General features: G+C 34.9%; 2 protein-coding genes across 12 annotated transcripts; both read left to right on the top strand.

Moving 5' to 3' along the window:
- Positions 1-24: 24 nt before the first annotated feature.
- On the top strand, positions 25-5,125 carry LOC111696537 (uncharacterized). Its single transcript, XM_023466156.1, has 9 exons — positions 25-264; positions 1,027-1,115; positions 1,524-1,714; positions 2,376-2,441; positions 2,694-2,762; positions 3,158-3,340; positions 3,614-3,685; positions 4,165-4,308; positions 4,420-5,125. The coding sequence occupies exons 1-9, from the start codon at positions 47-49 to the stop codon at positions 4,564-4,566; spliced, it is 1,179 nt and encodes a 392-aa protein (XP_023321924.1). The 5' UTR covers positions 25-46; the 3' UTR covers positions 4,567-5,125.
- On the top strand, positions 5,122-13,335 carry LOC111696538 (broad-complex core protein isoforms 1/2/3/4/5). 11 transcript variants are annotated; one of them, XM_023466158.1, is made up of 7 exons: positions 5,122-5,215; positions 6,230-6,301; positions 7,117-7,197; positions 7,796-8,252; positions 12,318-12,373; positions 12,430-12,522; positions 12,833-13,335. In XM_023466158.1, the coding sequence occupies exons 1-7, from the start codon at positions 5,144-5,146 to the stop codon at positions 12,935-12,937; spliced, it is 936 nt and encodes a 311-aa protein (XP_023321926.1). In that variant the 5' UTR covers positions 5,122-5,143; the 3' UTR covers positions 12,938-13,335. The 11 variants fall into 11 exon arrangements, with proteins under 11 accessions (XP_023321926.1, XP_023321929.1, XP_023321931.1 ...); XM_023466161.1 differs by lacking the exons at positions 12,318-12,373; positions 12,430-12,522; positions 12,833-13,335 and adding exons at positions 11,312-11,486; positions 11,597-11,669; XM_023466163.1 differs by lacking the exons at positions 12,318-12,373; positions 12,430-12,522; positions 12,833-13,335 and adding an exon at positions 12,077-12,301.
- The last annotated feature ends 778 nt before the right edge of the window (positions 13,336-14,113 follow it).

The following is a 14,113-nucleotide window of genomic DNA, read 5'->3' as shown; positions in this document are numbered from 1 at the left end:
TTGCTGTTTATATATATGGATATGATAAAGTTTCTTTCCAGATGAAATGAATGGACCTGCCCAAGGTTCAGAGGAGGTGCGCGCTGTTGTTCAGCGCGCGAACGTGTCCGGGGCCGAGGCTCGAGCGCGTCGACGGCTCGAAGCGCAGTCTCGAGGGAGAAAGATTGATTTGTCTGAATACAAGTCTGAAGTTGGAGACAGAGAAAAAAAGAATTTAATAATTTTGTGCAAATCTGGAAAAATTTCTTCAACGCAATTAAAAAGGTAATCGACGCTTTCTGAGCTTTTTCGTGTTTTTATTATTTATTTGTCCATTCGGTGGAATCAAAAAGTATGAAGAAATAAAAACAGGTTCTCGCAGTAAATCAAATAAAATAAATCTCGTGAAAATTTTAAGTTCTATTTAATTGAAGAATCATAGTTTGGAAACGTTATTTTAAACTTTTGTCTTTCAAGTTCCCCTCAATATAATTGTTTTTTTATTTTTCTTTGTTCATTCAGTAAATNTACTGAACTTGGCGAATTCTGGGGAGGAGCAAATACAGGTCAGTGAAGAGGAAACCCGACAGTAATAAAATAAAGACAAAAAACATTGGAGTAAAGCAACAAAACAACCCATGTGTATTCCCTAAATATTTATTGAATATTGTGAAGTATTTTACGACATTATCGATCTACTCCCTGATGTCTGAAACCGTTTTGAGAGAAAAATCGATATTTTCATTCCTTCCTGTACAACAGATTGAAAAAGGATGATGTCTGAATATATCAAAATTTGAGTACCAGGGATTAAATTTCACGTTTATTTAAATTTTTAATAGTCCCGTTGACATGAAATTGGATAAATATTTAATATGATAAGATAGTGACATAGTCCTAGCTGTGGCTTAAATTGCTGAATGATAAGATGATTAAACTTTTTAAAATGATTGTTACCTATTATTAATTATTAGAAATGAATGCATGACTGAACTATCCTATAAATCGGGTTCCTTATATTTTTTGAAATTGTATACATTTGTTTAGATTAAGCAGTGCCCTCCTTCATACTGATTACTGTTTACAGTTTCAAGCAGAAGATGGTTGTTTACATGGCCTTGTTGGACTTATTTCAGGTAATATACGATAAAATACAGAGGGGGGGGTATTCTTTCCCAGATGTAGGGTATGTTAGTGCAGAGCGCTATAAAGTGGGGGTTTAATCGCCATAATGGAAATCAATCTTTCGGAACAATAATTGAATTACTGGGTAAAAACTCGTAAAAAGAATGACAATTCTTGCGTATTGATTTTTTGTACGTAACTTATCTGAAGTTCCAATTGCATGTGGTAATTTTGTGGTAATTTTAAGAATCTACCCACCCAAACCACTTGTAAACTGTAAAGGGTAATTTTTCTAAAAAGATGAACCTCCTCTCCTCTAATTATTGTTTTACGGCTGATTTATGAGGTTGATCCAATCTTTTACGATGTCTTAAAGTTTTTATTTAACTGATATCTTGGAATCAAATGTCTTGTTGCAGGGAAAGACAGTGGGAAGCAGATCTTGGCGATGTACTGTCTCGCCAACCTAACCATGCAAGAGTCTGGCCAGGTGGGACAAGAAGTGGGAGACTCGAACCTAGCTAGCCGGACACGTGACTCTAAACAGGTTCAGATAGCGAGATTTTCTGGTCCCTATCTTATAACAATGCTCTCAGGAGATAATGTTCAGGTAGAACATTCACCATTCAGTTAATATTTCATTCTTTCATCTTTTCATCCCTCATCCATTCAGTTAATATTTCATCCTTTCATCCTTCAGACATTCATCCATTCAGTTAGCATTTCATTCTTCCATCTTTTCAGCCTTCAGACATTCATCCATTCGGTTAATATTTCATCCTTTCATCCTTCATCCATTCATCCATTCAGTTAATATTTCATCCTTCAGACATTCATCCATTCAGTTAATATTTCATTCTTCCATCCTTTCAGTTAATATTTAATTTTTCCATCCTTTCATCCTTCAGACATTCATCCATTCAGTTAATATTAGCATTCATTCATATTTTCATCCTTCAGACATTTATCCATTCAGGTAATATTTCATTCTTCCATCCTTTCATCCTTCAGACATTCATCCATTTAGTTAATATTTCATTCTTCCATCCTTCCATCCTTTAGACATTCATCCATTCAGTTAATGTTTTATTTTTCTCATCCTGTTATATATTAATTTATTCATTCATTCATTCATTCATACTTCTAACTTTCAGTTTTATATTCATCTGTTCATACTACAGACATACATTACATGCATTCACATCACACTGTCATAATACATTTATTCCATTCCATTATTATCCTAGCCTTCTTAATTTATCTATTATTAGGTTCAAGAGCTGGCTTGCACAGTATTGGTCAATCTAACTAGATCTAAAGATAAACAAACTCACAAGGAAATTAGATTTAATTCAAAATATTTGTTCTCAAATCAAAATTGGGGTTCTCAATATAAAATGGTAATATTCAATTCAAAATGGTAAATCTTAATTTAAAATGGTGGCTCTCAATTCAAAATAGCAATTCTTTAAACTAAGAATATGACGAAAATATAATTGCAATTTGAAATTTTCTTTTAATGTTGACCTTATTCAAAATGGACCGAAAAATGCGATTAATTAAATATTAAATCTGTCTGTTTTGAGAAGGTTTTACTGAATCAACAGATATTTCCAAATCTACTGAACTTGGCGAATTCTGGGGAGGAGCAAATACAGGTCAGTGAAGAGGAAACCCGACAGTAATAAAATAAAGACAAAAAACATTGGAGTAAAGCAACAAAACAAGTCTACTCTAAGGTATATATGTACATAAAGTACATGTATACCCTGCCACACTTTTTTTACAATTTTTTCTTTATTCTTCTTCAAGTTGGATGGGATGGGATGGGATGGGATGGGATGGGATGGGATGGGATGGGATGGGATGGGATGGGACGGGACGGGACGGGACGGGACGGGACGGGATTGGGACAGGATTGGGATTGGGGGAAAATAAATAAATTTTAGGCATTAACAAATTATTTTAAGTCAGGATGAATCATATTCGACAAAAACCTGAATTTTAACAAAGTATATACTATATACCCTCCATTTGTATTTAATTATTTTAGGAACTGAGTTACCAATCCTTGTACAACCTCGTGACGAACTCTGACCTCGAGGCCGCTAGTCTGACCTCCCTGACCCGCCTGGTGACCTCCAACCTGTCTACCAGGTCTCCAATCCAACTCCTCTGGGTCTTCTTCTCACTCTCAGCAAACCAGATGCTTCATTCACAGTTCTCCACACATCAGGTCAAACAAACTTTCTGCCAAGTTTTATTACATTCGCGCGGTAGCTAGTGGGGATAATAAATGATTGTTGGACGGTGACAATTTTTCTACTTTAACTTGTGCATTTCTAAATCTAAGGGAGGGATTTTATTCTTGAATAAATAATACAATTTAAACTTGAGGTTCGGCTATAAGTGCAGTGGTCGGAATTAATGAATAAAAAAGTAGTCAAACTAGTTATTGATAGTTGAACTACTTTTCTAAAAAAAATTGTTGACATTTTTTTCTATTTAGATATTGGATACATTGGTTCAGATTTCAACCTACGAAATATTCCAGAAATGTGATTCTCGACCTTTAGTTAAGGTATGGAAGGATAAAAACAAATATTAAATTGAAGTGATTTCAAGTGAACATTTATTTATATAGTTGTATGTCTGGTTCACAACGGTATAGAGTTGTATGTCTGGTTCACAACAGTAAAGAGTTGTATATCTGGTTCACAACGGTATAGTTGTATGTCTGGTTCACAACGGTATAGAGTTGTATGTCTGTTTCACAACGGTAGTTGTATGTCTGGTTCACAACGGTATAGAGTTGTATGTATGGTTCACAACGGTATATAGTTGTATGTCTGGTTCACAACGGTGTAGAGTTGTATGTCTGGTTCACAACGGTATAGAGTTGTATGTCTGGTTAACAACGGTATAGAGTTGTATGTCTGGTTCACAACGGTATACAGTTGTATGTCTGGTTCACAACGGTATAGAAGGGCTAAAAGTAAAAGAAATAACACAATTAAACCCCTTTATTTTTCTTTATTTTTATTTTAATAATTTCTACAGGTGTTAACACCGATTATCCGAATCCTGGGTAACCTAGCCGCAGGGCCGGATAGTGTTAATGTTTCCGTTCACCTGGTTCGACATCCAGACTTCCCACCCATACTCACAGCTCTACTCTCAACCAACTATACCAGCTTGTGTCAGGTTACAGGCTTTTATTTTATATTTAATGAGACGAAATTTTTAACATTTTTTTGTTATGTCAAAATCGGACATATCATGATTATAAGCAAATAGTTTGAAGTTCTCATGTAGGAGACTGTGTGGTTGCTGGCTAATATCGTGAACAACGAGAACGTGAGAGTTCAAGAGGAGTTTGTGGATCAGGATCTCATGGATAAACTGGAGAACCCGGTTCTCAGTGCTGTTACACGCCTGGATCCGTACTCAGTATCAAGATAGAGCCTGGAGTCGAGTTCTACCCAGGGGTTAACCTTCAACCAGAATGAAAGTGGGGTCAATCAGTTTTCCTGACCTAACTGGTTGATACGTTATGAGACTATTTTTCAATGACAATGCCGAATTTTTACTTTTAATGAAATCCCGTGATTATTTTCAACTTGTCATCTAATTTAGCCTGGAAGTAATCCTTTCTAATCATGATTTATAGATCTTTAAAATTGCTTTATTTTATATTTAAACAAATTTACATAATAACCTTGTGATTCATTTTTCTGTGATAAATCAGTATTTAAAATATTATCTTTATGAATCCTGCTAATTCTAAGATACTTAAAAAATTTAACTGTTAGGGCCTTTTCATTTGATATTGCTCAAATTGTAACTTTACCAGCTCTACATTTTTGTATCCTGTGTGTGTAAACCCTTGAAAATTTTAAGTTTGTGTAGAGTAATTAGAGTGATGACATGACTAAGACCCCTTCCCTCCATCCCCGCTCTTCTAATCAATGATATATCCTTATTCAAATCTTAAAATTAACCAAACGAACCTAATTGCAGAGTCCCTCCATGAAATAAGATGGGGAACCAGGACGAACAGTTCTGTCTCAAATGGAATGATTTCCAACAATGTATAAAATCCACGTTTCAGGTAATCTATTCAGACACCATCCCTCATGTTTTCCCTCTTTATGTTTATGTGTACTGTACAGTGTACATACTACACTGTACAGTGTACATACTACACTGTACAGTGTCAATGGGGAAAATATAATTTGTCAGCTTTTTATACTTTTCTGTACATCATGAACCGTATTATTCTTAGATACTAGTATATTATGCATAGGGCTGGGCACGTTCCAACTTTTTTGAAATCGTTCCGTTCTAGAACGAGGGCCTTCAGCTAAATCGTTCCGTTCTCGTTCCTCTTTTTTTATCGTTCCGTTCTCGTTCCGTTCCGTTCTGAGTAGAAGAACGGTCTTCCCGTTCCGTTCCGTTCTTGGCGTTCTTAGTTGAAGAACGGTTGCATCCCTCTTGTTCTGTTCTTAATCAAGAACGTTTCCATCCCCCGTTCCGTTCTTAGTAACGAACAATTACATCAAAGACAAAAGTTTTATGGAAAAGAGTTGTTAAAAAATTAAAAAAATTACAATTTTTTAATAAAAAGGTCCTCACGGCCGTAAAAATAAAAAAATCTCTAACTATTTCTAGAGGATTTAGAACACATTCGTGATTTAAAATGCGTTTCCAATTTAGAACAAGTTCTTGATAATAAGAACGCGTTAACGATTTTAACCGTTCTTTTCAAGCAATTCCCGTTCCGTTCCGTTCTTTTACTAATCGTTCCAATATTTTTAAGAACGCATTCTAAGCGTTCGTTTTTTTTCGGAACGATGGGATCGTTCTTGATCGTTCCGTTCGTTCTCGGGAAAGAACGATCGTTCCACCAGGAACGCGCCCAACCCTAATTATGCATAGGAAGAAAGTTTACTAATCAGTATTATAACAATAATTTTCATTATTACACTTTATTCCTACGCATAATGATATTAAACCACATTTACACGAAATCGGTGCGAATAATAAGAATTATTCCTGATTCGGCTACGTAGTAAATCCGACAAGTGGTATAATATACATTCAACAATAAATGTTCTATTTTTAGGATTTACGAGAGGAATCTGATTTCATGGACGTAACCCTATCCTGTGATGGGCAACAGATAAAAGCACACAAGGTATTTGACCTGCACATATCCTAGTCCTGGTATGTCCTTTTCATGTTCTTGTCCTTCATCCTTTCCCGTTCATGTCTTGATCCTTTTTATGTCCTGTCCATGTCTCAGTCTGCTTCATGTCCTTGTCTTTGTCTTGCCCTAGTCTTCTTCTTGTCCTTGTCTTTGTTATGTTATTGACCAGTTCATGTCCTTGTCCTGTTCATGTACTTGTCTTGTTCCTGTCCTGGTCTTGTTCATGTCCTGGTCCTGTTCATGTCCTGGTCCTGTTCATGTCCTGGTCCTGTTCATGTCCTTGTCCTGTTCATGTCCTTGTCTTGTTCATGTCATCGTCTTGTTCATGTCATCGTCTTGTTCATGTCATCGTCTTGTTCATGTCCTTGTCCTGTTCATGTCCTTGTCCTGTTCATGTCCTTGTCTTGTTCATGTCCTTGTTTTGTTCATGTCTTGTCCTGTTCATGTCCTTGTCCTGTTCATGTCCTTGTCCTGTTCATGTCCTTGTCCTGTTCATGTCCTTGTCCTGTTCATGTCCTTGTCCTGTTCATGTCCTTGTCTTGTTCCTGTCCTTGTCTTGTTCCTGTCCTTGTCTTGTTCATGTCCTTGTCTTGTTCCTGTCCTTGTCTTGTTCCTGTCCTTGTCTTGTTCCTGTCCTTGTCTTGTTCATGTCCTTGTCTTTGTCTTGTTCATGACCTTGTCTTTGTCTTGTTCATGACCTTGTTCTTCCTTAATATAGTCATATATTTCTCTTCCCATCTCCTTTATAATCCCCCCCTTGCATTCAACTTTACTTGAAAAGTGATTTAATTTGTTGTATTTAGGTGATACTGTCAGCTTGTTCATTAACCTTCAAGAATCTACTCAAACAAAACCCTTCACAAAATCCAGTCATTTTACTATGGGTAAGCTCACTTCCTTGTGATTCTAAAGTATTTTTTCAGTGCTTAGGATCTATTTCATTTTGGTGCGTATCCGGATCCTGGATCCGCTCTGATGTAATGTATCTGGACCCGAATCTTGAGGACGATTTTAAAGAACTTGAGCCTCGGCTTGAATTTGAGACGCGGCACAAATATGGTTGGTTCCTCTTAAAATTGCAATCAATGTTTCAAGATTAAACCGGCGCTTAATTGAAACCGGTTTTTTGCGGAGTTGAGACGCGGCTCAAATTCATTAAATCCGGAATCAGGTCATAACATTTCTCAAAGATATACTGATTTATTTCAAACCAAAAAGAAGAATTTTCAAGTTATTTTTTCTTTTTCCAGCTTATTTTCATGATTAAATCATAAATCATAAATCATAAATCATGAATAACATTTTCAATTATCTCCCTTTTTTCAACAGTCTAGATTTGTGATTTGAGAAAAAACCGTATTTTTTGTTTGTTTTTATTTTATAGATATTTTGCCCCTTGGATCCGGATCCAGGAAGACATTATGTTGCGGATCCAACGAATCCTAAGCACTGATTATTTTTTATTGGTTGGCATTATTCCAGGACGTGAGCCCCCGAGATCTGAGTTCTATCCTCGACTTTATGTACAACGGGGAGGTGAACGTGAAACAAGAACATTTAAACTCATTCTTATCTGTGGCGGAGAAACTGCGCGTGCGCGGACTCTGTCAGAACAACGGCAAGGACACAAACAAACCCAAAGACAACAAAACAAAAGTGCGCGCCGCCGAACCGAGTGAAACGCCGGCCAAACGGCCAAAGTTCGATCAAATAGACGATGACGAGATAGAAGAAATCAAACCGACCGAACCGCCGACGGTTAAGCAAGAGCGGTTGGAAACAGTGACACCTGGATTCAGCGCGGCTGTGCCGCCGCAGTCGGTTCAGGTGGTCGGGGAGGCGTTTACGGAGGAGTTTGCTGAGACGGAGGACTATGGAGAGTACTACGAGGACGGAAACTATGGCGTGGACCCGGTGGATCAGGGACAAGCAGGAAAAGGTAGGACGCCATTTTGTTTTTTTGCCAAGGATATTCAGGAGCACCACTGGTGGAAAATGCGCGCGGGTTAACTTTGTCAATCCAATCATGGGAAATATATATTATATATTTATATAAAACTTTCAAACTTTTAAGCTCTTTAGAAATATTTGTTTGGAAAGTTTAAGCAGAGGTTCATGGCATTTTAGATCAGATATTTTTACTGAAGTCAGGGGCCAGTTTTCTCATTGTATATCCTTGAGTCATAACTACCTTACCTATCAAAATTCAGCTTTGAATATTTTCACTTCTTATTTTCAAATTCAAGGCTGGATTTTTAAATTTTCATGATAGCTTTTATTAGAAATATTTGAACATTTGTTTGTATTTACCTTGCTTCAGAAAAATTTAGAATTATTATTTTTTGTTCATAAAATATCTAGATGTTCTCTATATTTCTAATAACGATATTTATATCTGCTCGCTTCGTAGTTTTTCTGCTTTTTGTAGTTTATTGCTAATATTTTGCTGCTTTTAGAAATCTACTACTACAGGCTATAACAATTTATATATTGTTATAGCTTGTATAGTTCATGTACAGATTTATAAACCGGGTTCCCATCTGAACATGCAGTACGGTAACCCGGATTTTGTACAAGTAACTTTCTGATAAAAAGAGAAATTTTCTTTTTAAAGGGAATGTGTGTAAAAATGAAGTGTGGGTGTAGGATAGATCATGTTTTGAAACCAGGTTCTTAACATTTTCTGTCCACTGATTTTTTAAAAATATTTTAAAACAAGATATTATTAAAACCTGATTATTTAATGCTAAATGAGGTTCATAAAAGTAACTCAATAATTAAGAAAATATTAAAAATTTAAATTTGGAAACAAAAAATAAGAATTGCGAGAAGCATTGATCAGTCGACTCTGGATTTGGACCCGGAACCATTTACATACAGGATCCGGATTGATTTATAGTTTAATTTATCTCATCCTAGATCCGCTTTCAATTTTGCAAGCAATCCCTAAAAAAAAATTTAAAATCTTCTTAATTCATATTTGTTAGATGGAATAATTTTGATAAACAAAAATTCATCGAGGAAAAAAATATGATATTTAATATTTTCTTGTAATTGTTTAATTTTGATGAAATATTTCAAAATTTGTCTTTTATTATTTGCCTGCGCAAACTGATGAAATATTCGACACCAAAATGCGCATGTCACAACTATTTGAATAGTTAGTAATATTATTAAAATTTATTAATATCACACTTTAATATAATTTATTATTGGTGTAGGTTAGCCCTAAACCCCCATAACCCCCTCTCGTATTTTACCATTATGCTATTTGAAGGACCAACAATTTCAGAGCGGGGATGTGAGATATGCGGGAAACTTTACAAGAACCGGTTTTCCCTCAACAACCATCGCAGCCTCAAACATCCGGAGTTTGTAAAAAAACGAAACACCATGTTTTTAAAATACTGATAATTTTCAAATGTAGCCTATGTATAAAATATAAACTGTTAACCCTCATTTCTTTTACATTTCGGGAAAATTATTTTGTCTCCACTTCTAAGAACTAAATTTTCAGATGGCGGCGAGTGGTCTTGTTCGCTATGTGGGAAATACTATAGTACTCGTGCTAGCCTATACTTTCATCGTTCAACTAAACATCGCGAGCTTTGTCGCAAATATTCTAAATACTGATAGTTCGTTCGTTTCAGAGTTTCCGTGTCCAGTCTGCGGCAAATTGTACAAAAGTGTGAGCAGCATGAGGAATCATAAATCTATTTATCACAGAAACACGGGACATTCAGCCTCCAATATGGCGTATTCAAGTTTTAATACTTTTAAACCTTGAGAATTAAATGTGAATAAAATCGTATTCTTGAATCTAGTATTATTCTTGATGTATTTATTATTGATTAGGTTGGAGACACACGTGTAACTATTGCGGTAAAACCTTCTCCGAGTCTGGAAATCTACGAGTTCATGTACGTGACATGCATGAGAGTCCCCGCCCCTGGAATTGTACTGTCTGTGGGAAAGTTTTTAAATCTAAGAACTCTTTAGCTAATCATAAATCGTTGTACCATAAAGAATATCCTAACGTTATCAATCCTAACCTTATGTACAATGAATAAACCGTACATGTACCTGTTCAATTGTTGTGAAACTCTTGCATTTTTCAGGATATGGATTCGGCGAGTTCAAATGCTCCTATTGTTACAAATTGTTTTCAAGAGAAGTGGAATTGGCGGATCATTTGGTGCTGCATTATTCGAAAATGAGTTGCGGCATTTGCGGCAAACAGTTTAAAAATATTAATACGCTGCGCAACCATAGATCTTTATACCACAAAGGAGAAAAATAAATTAGTTGTTTATTATATTGTTTGATTTGCTAGCTGGTGTCTGAGAAAGAATGATAACAATTGTACATTATTTCTTAGACACCTTATGTTCAAGTAGTACTTAGTTAATTTTTAAAAAAGATTTGTTATTTATCATTTCTAAAATTTCGCTCTTATTTGTAGATCGACGCGGCTCTACTCGATCTCCAGCAATCCTCGTTCCCCATCCTAGTCTGGGCCATCTTGATCCTTCAGAGATCTCTGAGATGAGTTTAAGCCCACTCTCCCCCCGCGACTCCCTCCGCCAGCGAACAGTTTTCAGCTCTGCACAAATCCTCGAACTTGAGAAAGAATTCCATTTCTGCAACTTTGTTCAAGTTGACCGGCGCATACTGCTCGCTAAACAGCTGCAGCTTAGTGAGCGACAAATCAAAATCTGGTTTCAGAACAGGAGAATGAAACAGAAGAGAGAAGAGAAGGACAGCAAGTTCTAAAAATTGGCTTGATCAATTGTTAACGGTTCCTATTTTGTATTAAAACTTAACTGGTGTACATTGTACAAAAAATAAACCTAAGACTCACCTCGAGCATTATTTCCTTTCTTTTTCAGGTTTTTAAAAAGTATTGGGACAGATGCATTTATAATCTATAACAAAGTATTATTGAAAGTAAAATTGTTAAATATAGATGTTGTTTTAAATTTCTTCGAAATTTTTCAGATCTGATTTGTGGCCATTGTAGAAAACTGTTTTCCCGCCCTGATGCTCTACGAACCCACGTGCGAGATATTCATGAAAACGCGGGAATAATGTTTGAATGTTCAGTGTGTGGAAAACCCGCAAAATCTTTAAATGCGCTTAAAGTACACATGTCAATTTATCATAGGCCATCAAAGTAATATTTAAGTTTTAAAGAAATAAAGAATTGAATTATTTTTTTTGTGAAGGTAAAGTTAAAGTTTAGTTTATTGTGATATATATTTAAAACTTATTTTGATATTTTAGGCTGTGAATATTGTGGAAAGTGGTTTTCTACGAAACAGAACTTAAGCGTTCATGTGCGCGACATCCATGCTAACAGTGGCCAGCCTATCAGCTGTTCTTTGTGTGGGAAAACGTGCAAAAGTGTTTCTGCCCTTAGAATGCATAAAAGACGCTACTGCCTCATGCAAGAAAACATACTAATGCAATGAGCAAAAATACATTTTTAATATAAAAGCTGATTTTTCAGATCTGTTCTGCTCATACTGCTTCAAAGAGTTCTCTAGAAAAGACAATCTTAGAAACCATATTCGGGATGTTCATGAAAACGTTGGAAAAGTATTCAGCTGCCCCCTCTGTAGAAAAAACTGTAAAAGTGAAAGTGCTCTACGAATGCATCATAGAATTTATCATAAACTATCATATTAAACGTCAAATTATCCAAATTTATATGTTACTATTCAATTCCACGATTTTGTAGTTTTCAAATTGTGTATTTTTCAGGACTTGATTGCAACATTTGTGGAAAATCATTCTCCCGCAATTCTGCACTCAAAACTCATATTAGAGATATTCATGAAAATGTTGGGCTTGTTTTCACATGTACCGCCTGCAATAAACTTTGCAAAAGTGAAAGTGCTCTGAAAGTGCACTACAGTTGTTATCACAGAAATAAATATTAGAATTTATTTCTGTAACACAAATCACATCTTAAAAACTTTTCTAATCTTATTTTTATTTTCAGAAAATACAATTCTACTGGACGGCGAACAACTTTACGAATGCGAACATTGTGGAAAGGTAAAATTATTTTTTTTTCAAAGTATTTCAAGGATTAATATTTTTTTTACATTAAGGTTTATCCACCAAATAGAAAATCTAATTGGAAAAGACACGTACAAACTGTTCACACAGAGGATGAAAGATTACCCTGCTATTTATGCAAAAAGGTATTTTATTCTCTTTATCCTTTCCAGCATATTAAATATTCAAGTTGGCATTTCTTGGTATTTTTTTATGTTACGTATTTTTGACGAAATTTGACTTTCAAATTTTTTTTGTTTGTTTACATTTTCCCGAAATGGTATTGATAAATTTTTTAATTCGGAATTTTTAAAATTTACTTGAAACCTAACACAGTTCTAGACTAAAGTAGTTTAAATAAGATGGCTCAATCTGTCCCAGAAAATCATAAACTCTAAAGTTTTTTATTTTTCGTTTTATCTTAAATCTTCTTTTCTAAATTGGTTCTTTTTTTAGGTTTTCAAAAATAAAGTGTCATTATCTGTTCATATGTCAAACGCCCATACGAGTCGTGGAGAGTTTTTGACGTACAATCCTGATGGGGTCATAGAGAACAGTTAGTTTGTGTACATACTTGTACACAAAGCCAGTACACTCTACAGATCTTACTAGCAACAAATATTGTCTTGTTATTTATTAGTTAAAGTATTAGTCATATTTACCTTAACAATATCAAACTATTTCAGCGACCTTAAATGTGTACATAATGTGTACAGAAGCCAGAACTTTAATGTGGGAATTAAGCATTAATTTTCACTTTTAAAAGTGCCCACATTTGATATCGAAATCAAGCGTGGTGATCAAGATTATCCATATCCACACAATAGTTCCGATCTCTGTACATACAAAGTCTTGTATTGTACAATCTACATACAATGCACAGTGCAGTAATGTACACTGTACATGAATAACCTGTTTGAAAGTTCAATTTTAAAAATAAAGTATCTTGTCAAGAAAGATTAAATAGTTCCGATGAGAGGAGAGTCCATTTAGAAATCATATATTTATGAAATTATCTTGTGTGTCTACTAAATAAAAGTTTCAAGATCTTATGTTTAGTAGGTATTTTTAGGTTGAACATTACTGATACAGATAAAAAAGGAAACCCATGTCATTACAATTGAACTGTTATTACTTACTAGAAATGGTATAAATTGATTTGCATTGCTGTTAAAAATGAATGCTCGAATCTAAGGACGAGAACTAGGGGGGAAAAACTTCTTATTTTCTCTTTATGCAAATCGGTTTTCCTACAGGGTGTCCCGATAAACATGGGAATTCAGTGACGATTTCGATATCGTCTCTGTTATGAATTAGAATTGTAATACCTAATTTCAAAAGCCTTGATATTATGTCTGCTAGAGTTTTTTTTATGAAAACTGTAAATTGTTGTTAAGACGTTTCTATAATGTCTCTGCAAGTACAACCGTATGCAATTAAAATATAAACAAACTAATTGTATTCTATTTGTTTCATAAATGTAATTTTTACAAAACCCAGAAATGGCTCCCCGAAGACCCTGAATTGGGTTTATAAAAAATGTAAAAAACACCACGAACGAAAATGATATTTTCTCACTAGATATTCAATACATGGGTATTTTTGAAAATGGGTTGTTTTCCCGAATTCTAAGAAAATTACAAAACATGAAGAGATTGATAATTAACCAATTTAAAACAAAAATAAAACCATTTTTTGAGTACCAAAAATATTTGACAGAAAATGATTTTTTGACCA

This window comes from Eurytemora carolleeae, unplaced genomic scaffold (assembly GCF_000591075.1).
Source record: "Eurytemora carolleeae unplaced genomic scaffold, Eaff_2.0 scaffold159, whole genome shotgun sequence".
NCBI classification, from domain to species: Eukaryota; Metazoa; Arthropoda; class Copepoda; order Calanoida; family Temoridae; genus Eurytemora; species Eurytemora carolleeae.
Note: the sequence above shows the minus strand (reverse complement) of the source record. Positions and strands in the feature narration are given on the sequence as shown.